Genomic DNA, 16,679 nt, shown 5'->3' on the forward strand with positions numbered 1-16,679 from the left:
TGACTAGCCCATCTGTATCATCCTGTAGTCTAAGGCATTTCTCTTCACTATTTCCCTGAATCATGGAATTTGGGGCAATTTAGCATAGCCAATCCACTTAACCCACACATCTTTGGACTATGGGAGGGAACCGGAGCACGGAAGATACCCACACAGACATGGGGAGAACATGCAAACTCCACACAGACAGTGACCCGAGGCCGGAATTGAATCTGGGTCTCTGGCACTGTGAGGCAGCAGTGCTAATCACTGTGTTACTATGCTACCCATACCACCAATTTACCACATCATTGATTTCCATGTCAGCTGTGAATCTACTGCTCATACTTTTTCCTCTGATGGAGAAATCTAGCACGAGGGGGCATGGCTTTAAAGTAAGGGGGGGTAGTTATAGGATGGATGTCAGGGGTAGGTTCTTTACCCAGAGGGTGGTGAGGGATTGGAATGCCCTGCCTGCTGCAGTTGTAAATGCGCCTAGTTTGGGGGCGTTTAAGAGATCCGTGGATAGGTTTATGGACAAAAAGGGATTGGTTTAGGTTAGTGGGTCATTGTTTTGTAACTGGTCGGCGCAACATCGTGGGCCGAAGGGCCTGTTCTGCGCTGTAATGTTCTATGTTCTATACCCTTCACTTTCATGTCCAACAGATAGCAAGGCAATCAGGCAAGGTTGGTAATCCTCGACTCCCCCATCCACCACTTACCCCAAGAGTTGGAAGGGTGACATTGGGAGATGGAGCACCCCCCCCCCACTGACATCCCTGAGAGGAATGGCAAGGATGGTGGAAAGCTGTGAAGGTGGGACCACACAGCACTCTCACCTCTCTGACTGGAGCTGGAGAAGCCCTGGACTGCCAGCCTCAAAACACAGCAAGTATATAGATAAAGTGTAAAAGAGTACGTAGCCTTTCAGTGCAATGAAGATGTCACATGCTATCCATCGTCTTGCTGGCTATAGAACCATGAATTGGAGTGGAAGTAACGACACGGCACAGTTGGTAGCATTCTTACCTCCTGACGCAGACACTTGGATTGTAAATTCTGGACTGGCATGCTACTATACCATAGAGAGAGTGCTGCACTGTCAGAAGTGCCATCCTCCAGATCTCATGTCCAACAAAGGCCCTCTGAGGTAGGCATATAAACTTCAATGGCCACAATGTTAAGACCAGCGGACTTCTCCTTGTCTCCTCGCTGTTACGTATTCCTCAAATCATGTCACTAAAACAGATTATCTAATCATTGTCATGTTGCTGACTGTGGGACCTGGCTGCCTTCAAGTTAATTTGGAAGGTAAAAGTTTGGGATGTGCAGGGGATGACAGCAGGCCTTTTCCAATCACAAAACATAACGGTAAAAAGTGAAAAAGGCTCAATGCTCCAGGGAAGGTGTGGAGTGCGGAGAAGGACATCGTCCCTCTGTGCTGCTGGATCTGAGCACTTGCTAGGAGATGTGACTCTTCCATTTTCCCAGGTCAAGTTCGAGGAGAACTAATAATTCCCCATTTAATTTCACAGCCCCAGCCAAGCCCAAGCTGCTGAATGAGGGTCTACAGTGGGTGAGATTGGAGTAACAGCAGAGTACGCAGCAGGAGAAACGGGACAAAAAGACAGGGACACATTTTGACAACCTCCACCTCCAATCAGGTTTTGCTGCACACACAGAGCAGCCTCCAGTTAATGATATTACACCAAGAGCACAACAAGGGAATCTTAGACAGACACCAACCTCCTGATGTTTCCAAATGTGAAAGTACAGTTACCCATTCTGTGTGTGTCACCCGGGGCAGTGTGACACAGACAGTTACACACCCACTGTGTCACCCGGGGCAGTGTGATACAGACACTTACACAACACACTGCATCACTCAGGGGCAGAGTGACATGGACAGTTATACACTGTGACACCCAGGAACAGTGTGGCACAGAGAGTCACACAGTGTGTATGACAGCCTGGGGCAGTGTGACACAGACATTTACACAACACACTGTCACTCAGGTTCTGTGTGACACAGACAGTTACAAATGCTGTTACACTCTGGGGTGTGACAGTCTTTGAAGGTGGCAGTGCAAGTGGACAGTGTGGTGAAGAAAGCCTATGGTATGTTAGCCTTTATAGGAAGGGGTATAGAATATTAGAGCTGGAGTCTAATGTTGCAGTTGTACAGAACGTTGGTTAGGCCGCATTTAGAGTACTGCGTCCAGTTCTGGTCGCCTTACTACCGGAAGGACGTGGAGACTCTGGAGAGAGTGCAGAGGAGGTTTACCAGGATGTTGCCTGGTATGGAAGGACTGGGGTATGAGGAAAGATTGAATAAATTGGGGCTCTTTTCCCTTGAAAGACGGCGACTGAGGGGGGATCTAATAGAGGTATATAAGATTATGAAGGGTATAGATAGAGTAAACAGAGGTAAGCTATTTCCTATGATAGAGACACATAGGACAAGGGGCCATGGACTTAAGGTGAGGGGGGAGAGGTATAACACAGATATTAGAGGGAGGTTTTTCACACAGAGGGTAGTGGGGGTATGGAATGCTCTGCCAAGTAAGGTGGTGGAGGCAAACACGCTAGAGTCCTTTAAGAGTAACTTAGACAGGCACATGAGTGGGTTGGAGATGGGTGGATATAGGAGATTGTTTTAAATAAGGGTCATTAGCATTGGGGCGTCCCTGGTAAGGTAAATGGATATGGTACAATAATAATGTTTTTTTTTCTTTTCTTTCACAGGTTTTAAGTCGGTCCGCCTTGTGTCCAATGAGGGACATACACGCGATGGGTCGTACTGGGGCTGCTCTTGGTTGTTTGAGATTGGCCTAGTGCCTCATGTCGTTAGTGTGTGCTTAAACTGGACCAGATACTGGGCAACACGACAGCTCAGTGACTATCACTGATTGCTGTGCAGACACATGGATTTGGGCCGGTGTCTGTGGGAGTTTGCGCATTCTCCCCGTGCTTGCGTGGGTTTTCTCCGGGTGCTCCAGTTTCCTCCCACACCCCAAAGATGTGCTGTTAGGCTGATTGGCAGGAATAAATTGTCCCTAAATTAGTTTCCCTCAATGTGGATGGCCATAAAGCATTAGATAAGGGTCATGGGTGGAGTGGGGGACTGGTGGTGTTGGAATGGCGGCACGGGCTTGTTGGGCCAAAGGGCCTGTTTCCTGGGCTGTTTTTGTTCTTTGTTCTTTGAGAGTCACACACTATGTGTGACACCCAGAGGCAGTGTGACACAGACACTTACACAACACACTGCGTCACTCAGGGGCAGAGTGACACAGACAGTTACACACATACCGTGTCACCCAGGGGCAGTGTGACACGAACAGTTACACACTGTATGACACCCAGGGGCAGAGTGACACAGACAGTTACACACTGTGACACCCAGGAACAGTGTGGCACAGAGTCACACTGTGACACTCACGGGCAGTGTAGCACAGAGGGTCACACACTATGTGTGACACCCAGGGGCAGTGTGACACAGACAGTTACACACATATTGTGTCACCCATGGGCAGTGTGACACAGGCAGTTACACACTGTGTGTGACACCCAGGGGCAGTGTGACACAGACAGTTACACAGTGTGTGTAACACCCATGGGCAGTGTGACACAGACAGTTACACACTGTGTGTGACACAGACAGTTACACAGTGTGTGTGACATCCAAGTTCAGTGTAACACAGACAATTACAAACACTGTGACACTCAGGGGCAGTGTAGCACAGAGAGTCACACACTATGTGTGACACCCAGGGGCAGTGTGACACAGACAGTTACACACACACTGTGTCACCCAGGTTCAGTGTGACAAAGACAATTACAAACGCTGTGACACCCAGGGGCAGTGTGGCACAGGGAGTCACACACAATGTGTGACACAGACATTTACACACATACTGTGTCACCCAGGTTCAGTCTGACACAGACAGTTACACACTGTGATGCCCAGGGGCAGTGTGACACAGTCACACTGTGACACTCAGGGGCAGTGTAGCACAGAGGGTCACACACTATGTGTGACACCCAGGGGCAGTGTGACACAGACAGTTACACACATATTGTGTCACCCATGGGTAGTGTGACACAGGCAGTTACACAGCGTGTGTAACACCCATGGGCAGTGTGACACAGACAGTTACACACTGTGTGTGACACCCGGGGCAGTGTGACACAGACAATTACAAATACTGTGACACTCAGGGGCAGTGTGGCACAGAGAGTCACACTGTGACACTCAGGGGCAGTGTGACACAGACAGTTACACACTGTGACAACCAGGGACAGTGTGACACAGACAGTTACACACTGTGACAACCAGGGACAGTGTGACACAGACAGTTACACACTGTGACAACCAGGGACAGTGTGACACAGACAGTTACACACTGTGACAACCAGGGACAGTGTGACACAGACAGTTACACGCTGTGACAACCAGGGACAGTGTGAACAAATAGTCACACACTGTGACACCCAGGGACAGTGTGACACAGACAGTTACACAGTGTATGTGATGCTTAGGGCAGTGTGACACAGACCATTACACATTGTGTGTGACACCCAGGGACAGTGTGATACAGACAGTTACATAATGTGTGTGACCCCCCAAGGGCAGAGTGACACAGAGAGTTTCACACACTGTGTGTGACACACAGGGCAGTGCAAACTTGCAAACAAAGGGCGCCCAACTGCTTTAAGAAATAATTTGAAAAAATCCAGTCAAGGCTTTTGTAATATGTGACAATCAAGGCCACCTTCAGATAAATGTATCCATGGAAACATGTAGAACCTGACCATTATTTAAACTGCTGTTGTTCACCCATAGCGGAGAGAACAACTCTCACATTACCATCAGCCTGGAAACAAGTGTACACACAACAGAGAGAAGTTAGACCTACAGATGGTGCACTGAGATAGGGAGGGAGGGGCTGTTTTACAGCATAGGCCCCAGTCAGAGTTAGAGCTGGGCCTACCACACTCAATAACACTTCACAATTGACCTTGAATAATCCTCCAATATAAAAAAAAGTAACATGTTAGTCTTGTGTCCCCAGCTGTGTTGAGATGCAAGAAGCTGTGCTCAAACTGCAACTGTTTCCTTCCTTGCGTGGGCTGTAGGCAGCCAGGCACAATGAGGGAAACATTTTTATAAGGGTTTAGCTGGGGCTAGGGCAGGGGTGAAAGGACATGGAGTAGGATGGTGTGGTCAAATGTGTCAAAGGCAAGGGATGAAAGGACAGTCTTAGACCCTCCTCCCATCCTATGAGGTATTGGGAGTGGGGTGTGATGGGAGAGAAAAGATCGGTCCATTTAACTTAGAGCCATAGGTGTGAGCAATTAATGCTGCCAATTTCCAATGTCTTGGTCTCAAGGCCTTGGAGAGGGTGCAGGAGTGATTTACTGGAACAGTTCTGGGGTGAGGGACACAAGTTTATGTGGGGTATCCACAGCAGCTGGGATTAGTGTTCTTCGAGCACAGAAGCCAGAGGTGGGATTTTTATTGGCGGTGTCCAAAATAATGACTTTTTGATGGGGTAAGTGAGGATTTCTCCTCCTTCTGGAACTGTTCGCAACCTTTGACACGTTTGACCACACCATTCTATTCCAATGCCTCTCCACTGCTGTCTTGCTGCTGGGACTGCTCTCTGCTGGTTCCATTCTGATCTATCTAATTATAGTCAGTCACTTGCAATGTTTCCTCTTCATGTTTCCACACCATTACCTCTGGCAAGAACCGATCCCCTCCTAGATTCTGCCCCTTGGTACCACCATCTGAAAGCACAGTATTAGTTTTCAGATACACTGATGACCGCAGTTCTGCCTCTAGTATCTTCCACGACTTCTCCACAATCTCTCAATCATCAGGCTGTTTATCCGTCACCCACTACCGATGACTAGAAACCTTCTCCTGATAAATTTTGGGAAGACGTTTGTTTGGAATCCCAAACCATCCTCCATTCCATTGCTACCTCTTGCTGGCGTCTGACTGAGGCTGAACTGGTCCATTTGCAATCTCCCTGTCACATTGATTCCAAAATGAGATGCCTCATCTATCAGATTCTCTCCTTCTGTAAACGTCACGCAGCTCCATCCCAACTCACCTGCTGCTGAAACTTTCACCCACTCTCTTCATTGCCTCGTGACTCGAGTATTCCAGCCAGTCACCCACCCACATTCTGACCTCTGTAAGCCTGAGGTCAGTCTAGACTCTACTCTCCATTCCTTGCACAGAATCCTGTCCACCCACCACCTTGGTGCTCCCTATGTTGGCCTCTTTTAAGGTCAAACCAATTAAACAAACTCAAGTTAAATCAGGAAAAAAGAGTCTCCTAGTTAAGCGATGTCTTGATTTTAAAATTGTCATCCTTGATTTCAAATCCATCATGACCTTATCCTTCCCATCTCTGTAAATCTCCTCCAATCCCTCAGCCCTCCGAGATTTCTGCCTTCCTCCAATTCTGGCCTCTGGGTTTCAGTTCAACCTTCCCTCACCTGTCTGAGTAGAGATCCCCCTTAAACCTCTCCACCTCTCTCTCCCTCCTTTCAAAACGCTTCTTAAAACCTGCCTCTCTGACTGAGCCTCTGATTACCTGTTTCAATATCTCCTTCGTGGCTCAGTGTTATTTGAGAATGCTGGGACAGTTTATGATTAAAAAAATGAGAAGGCTGAGTACTGACTCACTTTATCTAGGATATATTTGTTCAGGTAAGGCATGTAGCCACAGCTGGAAACAGGCCCGTCATTGTCATCACGGAAATGGTCCTCCAGAGTTGAGGGGTCATGAGGGATGTTCAGGACCGTGTACAGGTTGTGTGACAGCACCTGAAAAACACACAGCATTTCAATGGCATCCCATCAATGGGACCAAACAGCACATCACAAACTCAATCCTCCTCTCACACCACAGTCACTGTCTGCCCCTGAGCCAGCTCATTACACCACCCAGTCATAGATCATGGAACCCTACAGTGCAGAAAGAGGCCCTTCGGCCCATCGAGTCTGCACTGAACACAATCCCACCCAGTCCCTACCCCCATATCCCTACATATTATACCCACTAATCCCTCTAACCTACGCTTCCCTAGATACTAAGGGGCAATTTGTTTGCATGGCCAATCAACCTAACCCGCACATCTTTTGACTGTGGGAGGAAACCGGAGTACCTGGAGGAAACCCACGCAGACACGAGGAGAATGTGCAAACTCCACACAGACAGTGACCCGAGCCGGGAATCGAACCCAGGACCCTGGAGTTGTGAAGCAGCAGTGCTAACCACTGTGCTACCGTGCCGCTCGGGCTTCTAGCTCAGAGGTGGGCAACTTCTGACCCCGGTGGGTGGAGGGGGTAGCACATGTGGCCCATCTGGGTTTGGAGAGTGGCCCACAAGATATTTTTAAAACGGTTGCTCGTGCGCAGGTTTGTCACATTCCATTGCTTTGCATCCACATTGTTTCTTTCCACCAGTGTGACTAAAGTGATACACACATAAAGAAAGGGCAAGTAAACTGAAGGGCAAAGTACTAACAGGAAAGACACAGTAGATAAACTATTGAAGCTCAGACTATTCAGGCAGGAGGCACTTCTACATACAAAAGGTGATAGAGGTTTAGAACTCTCTTCCACAAACAGGAGTTGATGCTAGATCAGTTGCTCCTTTTAAATTTGAGATAAATTTTTTTTGTTAAGCACAGGTATTAAGGAATATGTGCCAAAGGCAGGCATATGGAGTTAGGCCTTAGATCAACCACGATCTCATTAACTGGTAGAATGGGCTCGATGGGCTGAATGGCCTACTCCTGCTCCTACGTGGTGGTGCACACAACATTGACTGTGAGAGCTGTGCGGATCCTCTGCATCAAAGATTAAATATTTATTTCGTTCTTACAATTAGAAGTTCACAGAATTATAAAATCCTGACAGTGCAGAAGGAGTCCACTCAAGCCTGCAGCGATAACAATGCCAACCCTACATTTTTACCCTACAAATGTTCCTGACACTACGGCGCAATTTAACATGGCCAATCAACCTAACCTAAAGCGGGAGGAAACCGAAGCACCCGGAGAAAACCCACATACACAATCACCCGAGGCCGGAATTGAACCCAGGTCCCTGCTGCTGTGAGGCAGCAGTGCTAACCACTGTGCCACCCTTGTTGAGTGTGTTTTATTAATATATAAATGTTAAGCATTTTCTACAACTCGCTATGAAATATTCAGCGTGTATTAAATGTATTTAATCTTATTCATGGAGTAATGGTCAGTGAACAAGCCCAATTTTAACCTTGCGGCCCACTGAGATGAAGGAGGGCCACTCATACGGCCCACTCACTAGCCCAGGTTGCCCATCACTGGTCTAACTGCACACTCTCAGTTTTCCACTTCTCAGTGTATCCAACTGATTACTCCCCACTCTCCAGTCCCTTCATATCCATTAATAACAGCTCATTATTCATCACTCTCAACTTTACTCACACTGATTCTCAGAAATCCAGCCCGCTTGGAGTCCTGCAGTCTCACCAACACATTACTACCTACTCTCTGACTCATTACTTCCCACTGTTCCAGTTCAGTATATCCAGTCGGTTGTTCAATGGTCCACCACTGTTCACACAGAGATGTGACAGGACTCCAGAGAGCTCAGGTCTGGTCTGTTGGTCATGGGCTTCCACGCTGCTTCTGCTGTTTAGTATGTCTGCTATGTTGTAGCCGCACCAGGATTGACAGCTCATTTTTAGGAACACCTGGTGCTGCTCCTGACATGCCCTCCCATAATCCTCACTGAATGGGTTTGAACCCCTGACTTGATGGTAATGGTAGGGTGGAGGATAAGCTGGGCCATGAGGTTACAGATTGTGGTCAAGTACATTCCCGCTGATGGCCCACAGCACCTCATGGATGCCCAGACTTGAGTTCCTAGATCTGTTCAAAATCTATCCCATTTAGCATGGTGGTAGTGCCACACAACATGATGGAGGTTTCCTCAACGTGCAGACATGACTTTGTCTCCACAAAGACTCTGTGGTGGTCACTCCTACATCTCCTGTCGTGTATAGATGTGAAGGCCTCAGAAAGGATGCAAAGGAGGATGTTACTAGGGATGAGGGACTTGGGTTCTGAGGTGAGATTGGAAATGTTTGGATTATTCTCTTTGGAACAGGGAAGATTGTGGGATTACCTTTTAGTTTCAAGAGATAAATATACTATTATCATGGTGAGTGGGTCAATAATCCGAGGTTAGAAACTTGAAATTGTCAAATGATCTGGGGGGGAAATGTACCAACTCAAGCACAGCTTCTTCCCTGCTGCTGTCGGATTTTTGAATGGACTTATCTTGCATTAAGTTGATCTTTCTCGACACCCTAGCTATGACTGTAACACTACATTCTGCGCTCTCTTTTCCTTCACTATGAACAATGTGCTCTGTCTGTATAGTGCGCAAGAAGCAATACTTTCCACTGTATGCTAATACATGTGACAATAAATCAAATTAAATCAAATGAGGAAAAGTGTTTTTACTTGGGAGGGTTGTCAGGATCAGAACAAAAGGCAGGACTATGGGACTAAGCAGGGCTCCTTTTCACAGGGTCAGAACTGCCATGATGGCTTCCTTCTGTGATGTAAGCTTCACGGCTTCTCTGTTTACTCCTCACTCTCTCTACTAATGCATTATCCTCACTCTCCTCAACTCATTATTCCTTATGTTCTCCAGTTCCCTGGGCTTTCTGTGTTCATTCCCAGGTTGCCCCATTAACTTTGGTCAATGATGTTGTCTTCCATTGATTTTTTTTTGCACTTTGCCATTTTGGACAGATGTGGACCTCACACCTCCCGGGTAAACGAGGAGGTATTAATGTACTGTGGGGTGATAACTCTTACCTTTCCCCCCTGGGAGTTATCGAATCAATGTGGGACACAGTTCCAGATGGCAGGGTGTGCGTGAGCACTGGGGGGGTGGGGGGGGGGGGCGCAGGGGAGAGGAATTTAGCAAGCTGGAAGGAGATTGTTACAGTCAGTCAAAGCTGCAGCAAAAAAAAACTGATTTGATGTAGTTAAACTATAATAGAGACAAGTTATCTCACTTCAGCAGTGCCCAATAAGGCATAGTTTTAATGGTACCTTCCTTTCCCAATTTGATGTGCCTATATCTTGGTTCTTCCCTTTAATTTGTATATTTAATAACTGGCCTCTTTCCCTTTAAGTTTTATTAATTTAACCCCCTTTCCCTTCTATTGGATGGCACCGTCAACTTCCAGGAGCCTATTCACTGGGCAAAACACCAGAGGGAGAATTACTCCCACTACTCCTCTGCAAAAGTACAAGCCATCACATCCTTAATGTCCACTTGAGAGGGCAAGAGGTTTCAAACTGCAGCAGGAAAACGGCACCACCGATAGTGCGGCTTCCCCCATCCTAGCCCTGGAGCATCAGCTTAAATCTGGGTTCAAATCGTCAGCCCCGAACCTCAGAGGGGCTGAGTACTGCCAACCCCAATGTTTCAAGGACACTGGGACAACATCCTGCACAATGCTTTCCGCACCTTACTGCACACACAAACACTTGTCCAGATACTCTGGACCCCAGGCACACTCCCCCAGCTCTGCAATTACCTTGAGTTGGGACTTGGAAACTTTGCCACTCCTCTCCAGATCTAGGGCGGTGAAGGCGTACCAGATGGATTTAAGGAGCTCGCTTTTTAAATCCATGGCGAACACAGCAGGGGAAGTTCAGCGGAAAACCCAGAAAGAATATTCAATGAGCCAAGAGGCAGGCATTGAGTGCAAACTGATCCACTCATGGAAGGAGGAGGGGGAACGTTCCGTCTTTCAGCCACACAATAAACTCACAGCTCTGATGATAAAAGCCGCTCCACCGGTTCTGCCTTTTCTCACTTTCTGCCTTCTGAACTTCCGCTCTCACTGAGCAAACTTTTCTCTCTCTCTGTGTGCTGGCAGGCAAATACGCCAGTAGCCCCATTGCCCTCACACCCAGGCTGCTCACTGCAAACCTCACTATCAACTCCCCTGAGCACCAGGGAGAAAGTTTGAAACAGAAAATCGAGTTTATCCAGAGATCAGTGACCGAAACATGTTCGTCTGCATGGTCTGTTAGTGATAATGCTCTGTCTGAGGCCAGAACCCTCCATTCACCTGACGAAGGGGCAAATCCCAAAAGCTTGTGAGTTTACTATCAAATAAATTAGTTGGACTTTAACCTGGTGTTGTCAGACTTCTGTGTTTACTCCCGGTCCAACGCCAGCATCTCCACATCATGACTAACAGTCACTGACCAGTGTGTGGACAGATACATTGACCAGTGTGTGGACAGAGTCACTGACATGACACTGGATGACATGGTGACACAGTGGTCAGCACTGCTGTCTATTAGCACTAGGGACCAAGGTTCAATTCCCTTGGGTCAGTATGTGTGGAGTTTGCACATTCTCCCCGTGTCTGCGTGGGTTTCCTCTGGGTACTCTGGTTTCCTCCCATAGTCCAAAGATGTTCAGGTTAGGTGCATTGGCCATGCTAAATTCTCTCTCCCTGTACCCGAACAGGCACTAGAATGTGGCAACTAGGGGATTTTCACAGTAACTTCATTACTTTGTAAATGTAAGCCTACTTGTCACTAATAACTTTAACTTTAACAATGTGTGGACAGAGAGACTGACCAGTGTTGGATAAAGTCACTGACCAGTATGTGGATCCAGACACTGTGACAATGTCAACAAAACGAAAGGAAGCATAGAGGAGAACTTGCCCCTGTCTACACCAACGGAAACAAAGTAGAAAGAGTCAAATGCTTCAAGTTCTTAGGTGTCCAGGTTACCAACAACCTGTTGTGATGACCCATGCTGACACTATAGTTAAGAAAACCCACCAATGCCTCTACTTTCTCAGAAGATTAAGGAAATTTGGCATGCCAGCTACAACTCTCACCAACTTTTACAGATGCACCATAGAAAGCATTTTTTCTAGTCATCACAGCTTGGTATGGCTCCTGCTCTGCCCAAGATTGCAAGGAACTACAAAAGGTCGTGAATGTAACCCAATCCATTACGTAAACCAGCCTCCTATCCATTGACTCTGTCTACGCTTCCTGCTGCCGCAGCAAAGCAGCCAGCACCCCCCGGACATCGTTCTCTTCCACCTTCTTCCTTCAAGAAAAAGATACAAAAGTCTGTGGTCACGTACCAATTGACTCAAGAACAGCTTCTTCTCTGCTGCCTCAAACTTTTGAATGGACTTACCTTGCATTAAGTTGATTTTTCTCTACACCCTAGCTATGACTGTAACACTACAATAAGAACGGTATGTTGTGTCTGTATAGCGTGCAAGAAACAATACTTTTCACTGCCTGTTAATACATGTGACAATAATAAATCAAATCAAAATAACATCAACAAATCAAATTGGCCAGTGTGTGGACAGAGACATTGACCAGTTTGTATAGAGACACTGACCACTGTGTGTATACGGACACTGACCAGTGTGTAGACAGAGACACTGAAACGTGTGTGGATAAAGACAGTGACGAGTGGTTGGACAGAGACACTGACCAGTGTGTGGACAGAGACACTGACCAGTGTGCGTACAGAGACACTGACCAGTATGTAGACACAGACACTGACCAGTGTGTGGATAGAGGGACTGACCAATATGATGACACATAGGTCGGAATTTTCTAGTTGTACTCACCCCAAACTGGAAAATGCCACATGAGGTTGATGGACTTTTGTATTGTCCACATCCCTTCCCCCGCACCCCCCCACCTCCCACCACTCATTACAATTTCCGTGGCGGGCAAGATGGCTATATTCCCTCCATAGACTCACACATTCAGCCATAAACATACACTGAAGGTGTACATATAAAAATACACAAACCCTACTGAGAGGGAGTAAGACCTCACATATATTGTTATAATTTTCATATAAATATGTCCATTGCTATTTCTAAGTTTTAAAAAATGAACAAAAAACCTTAAAATGGCTGACAGTGACTCCCCCTCCCCTCCTCCAAAGAAATGAAATAGTTTTGGGAGAACTTGTACTTTGTTATCTCTGAGGACCACTCACAATGGACTGCACAACTCAAATGCAAAGAAAACAATACAAAGGACATGTGCATTCAATAACCCAGACAGATGTGAATCATCTGACAAAGCCCCCACAACCTGCTTTGAAAGACACGCTAGTTAGATGCATTGACCCAAATAGGCGCCAGAGTGTGGCGACTGGGGGAATTTCACAGTAACTTCATTGCAGCGATAATGTAAGCCTTACTTGTGACACTAATAAATTAACTTTTTAATGGCTGAGATGTTTAACAGTCTTTGGACTCCAGATGATGGGTACACATCCTTTGTTAAAGACCCAGAGGAAAGTGGGAGTGTTGTGACATGAGCCTCTGGCCTGTGGAACAAGTAACTTGATGAACTACATAGTTCAGTCTGCTGTTTAACATGTGACTAACAAATGGAACTCTGGACATCTGGCCACATCCACCCTGCTTCTCACAGATGTTCTGTACCATCATGTAGAAGACTGATTCATCAAGTATGAAATCAACTCCACTGCAAAGTGAATTATCCAGCATTGGTTTTCAACCCACTGACATCAGAAAAGGAATAGCTGATTGGACTTTGATTCTGAACTCTGGGACTCACAAGATGCAATATTTATTTTCTCTGTGGTCTCTGTGCTGAAAACCTTCTTTTCTCTCTCCTCTCTTTACTTGAGTGTGGAGGCAACTTTGTAAACCTCCTTTTGTGTTCTGAGCTTTTGCAAATAAATTAACCCTTTGAGTTTATCCTACCTCAAGTTTAGGGCTATTGATAGAAAATTGGATCACATAAAACCAGGGGGTTGGGAAATACACCACCGCTTATAAAGAGAGAAAAAAATCAAAATATCATAGAACCCTACAGTGCAGAAAGAGGCCCTTCAGCCCATCGAGTTTGCACCGAACACAATCCCACCCTGGCCCTACCCCCACATTATACCCACTAATCCCTCTAACCTACACATCCCTGGACACTAAGGAGCAATTTCTTAGCATGGCCAATCAACCTAACCTAATCTTTGGACTGTGGGAGGAAACTGGAGCACCCGGAGGAAACCCACGCAGACATGAGGAGAATATGCAAACTCCACACAGTCAGTGACCCGAGCCGAGAATCGAACCCAGGACCCTGGAGCTGTGAAGCAGCAGTGCTAACCACTGTGCTACCGTGCCACCCTATTACCTTTTTGTTAATAGTCAGGTGGTGAGAGGAGAAATTAGTGCTGTTTAAATTAACATAAAATCACTGGCCAGTGTACTGGTCAAAGTTATTGACCAGTGTGTGGATAGAGACACATAACTGCCCGTGAGGTTAGTGGAAACAAAGGCAATCAATGATTTCAAAAAGAAATTGATGGGCATTTGAAGGGTTATGGCGTTACAGCAAGGGAGGAAACAGACTGGATTACTCCACAGAGAGCCAAGGTAAGCCTAATGGGCTGAATGGCTTCCTTCTGTGCCCTAAGTAACTCTACAGATACACAGGTATAGATATACATACATATTCACAGGCACAACTATATTCAGGTACACGCACACACACACTCAACACATTCAGCAAATGCAATGAGCTACATAGTGCTGTATGGTACTTCTCTACAGTAGGGATTAACCCATGGCCACATGCCAAAACCTTTCTTGCCCATTTCTATCTCCATAGATACAAATTTCAGGTGTCAATTTTCCAGTGTGATGAGAGTTTTTTAATACATCAGCATTGAGCGGCAGTGCTCATTATAAACAAATTTGAAAGAGACACCTGCACTCTCCAAGCAGCATTACAAGAGAAAGTGTCACAAGGTCAGAATAAAAAGACTATTTGTGAAGAGATTTGTTGAGAGTCAGTAAAGCCTCTAAAGAAACTTACATTGACTCTCCTTGAAGGACAATATCCTTGAGGTTCTAGGATTTGAGTGCTAATTGTCCTCTTGATATTCTGAGCTTTTTCTATGAGAGTGAGCAATCTGTGACAACATGTTGTTCAACCAGGGAAAGCAGTGACAATCAACTTGCACTTTCCAGCAGGGATTACTGATAGCTAGCAGGATCCCAGCTGCAGGTGGCATTTCCCATTCCAGCTTTGGGGCACTCAGGCCAACTGGAGCTGCTCCATAATCAAACTGCCTGAGAACAGCTAACAACTCAAACCCCAAGCTAGCCCCTCTATCTCCTACATAGCCCAGTTATATATCATGTAATGCTTCACTCCCCACATTAGTCCCTACCTTATGCAGTATCTGATCCTCAGAGTGTGCTGAATTAATGTGTCACTTGAGTCGATTAGGGAGCCAATATAGATTTCTAAAGGATAGGTTTTGTCAAACATACCCAGTTGAATTTGTTGAAGTTATTTTGATTTGATTTGAGTTATTATTGTCATATGTATTAGCATACGGTGAAAAGTATTGTTTCTTGCTCACTGTACAAAGCATACCGTTCATAGACAAGGAAACGAGAAAGTGCCAAATGTAGTGTTACAGTCATAGCTAAGGTATAGAGAAAGATCAACTTAATGCAAGGTAGGTTCATTCAAAAGTCTGATGGCAGCAGGGAAGAAGCTGTTCTTGAGTTGGTTGGCACGTGGCCTCAGATTCTTGTATCTTTTTCCCAACAGAAGAAGGTGGAAGAGAGAATGTCCGGGGTGTGTGGTGTCCTTTATTGATACCAGAGATGAGGGGGTTAGCTTATGAAGAGAGATTGAATAGACTGGGTCTGTACTTGTTGGAGTTTAGAAGGCTGAGGGGGGATCTTACAGAGACTTTCAAGATAATGAAGGGGCTAGATAGGGTAGAGGTAGAGAGATTCTTCCCACTTAGAAAGGATAGCAGAACTAGAGGGCACAGCCTCAAAATAAGGGGGGGGGGTGCAGTTTAGAACGGAGTTGAGGAGGAACTTCTTCACTCAAAGAGTGGTGAATCTCTGGAATTCTCTGCCTATTGAAGTGGTGGAGGCTACCTCGTTGAATATATTTAAGTCACTGTTAGACAGATTTCTGATAGACAAGGGAATTAAGGGTTATGGGGAGAAAGCAGGAAAGTGGAACTGATTCACTTCAGATCAGCCATGATCTTACTGAATGGCGGGACAGGCTCGAAGGGCTAGATGGCCTACTCCTGCTCCTATTTCTTATCTTCTTATTATGTTCTTATGTTCTTATTATGCTGGCTACTTTGCCAAGGCAACGGGAAGTGTAGACAGAGGCAAAAGAGTTTTTTGCGTGGTAGACAGAATGTGTCCAAGATGTAGGAGATAGAGAGTAAGGATTCTGGATGTGTCCTCAAATGGACAGGATGTGACTATCTGTACTGAGACCACAGCCTTTCATCATATGTATAAATGACTATGGTGAAGGAATAATGAGCTAGGTTTTACTGATAACAGTAAGTTATATGAAATTCTGTAGAAAGCTGGTTCAGAATATTTCTAAATTAGTGAAAATTTAACAACTATACAGGATGTTAAGATTCATTGACTAAAATAGGAATCTGGAGCTAGTCACTCTTTCCAATTCTCTTCTAGTGCTTCACTAAGACAGACTTTTGTTTGTTTCGAAAACTAGTAATTTCTGGAACAGATCACAAGTCTGATACCAGAGGGCTTATAGCTAAAGGGACATCACTC

The 16,679-nt window shown here is 45.9% G+C and overlaps 1 protein-coding gene across 2 annotated transcripts in view; it reads right to left on the minus strand.

Moving 5' to 3' along the window:
- LOC145343993 (differentially expressed in FDCP 6 homolog) overlaps window positions 1–10,879 on the minus strand; it is a 50,525-nt gene extending 39,646 nt beyond the window's left edge. The window contains exons 1-2 of one of the 2 annotated variants that reach the window (XM_080190604.1): window positions 10,605–10,879; window positions 6,680–6,820 (exon numbers count right to left, since the gene is read on the minus strand). In XM_080190604.1, the coding sequence (XP_080046730.1) occupies window positions 6,680–6,820; window positions 10,605–10,700 (237 nt within the window). In that variant the 5' untranslated portion in view covers window positions 10,701–10,879. The remainder of the gene's footprint in view (window positions 1–6,679; window positions 6,821–10,604) is intronic. The other variant, XM_080190603.1, reaches the window with a different exon arrangement.
- Between the last annotated feature and the right edge of the window lie 5,800 nt (window positions 10,880–16,679).

This window comes from Carcharhinus amblyrhynchos, chromosome 6 (genome assembly GCF_965287045.1).
Source record: "Carcharhinus amblyrhynchos chromosome 6, sCarAmb.v2.hapA, whole genome shotgun sequence".
In the NCBI taxonomy this organism is placed as follows: Eukaryota; Metazoa; Chordata; class Chondrichthyes; order Carcharhiniformes; family Carcharhinidae; genus Carcharhinus; species Carcharhinus amblyrhynchos.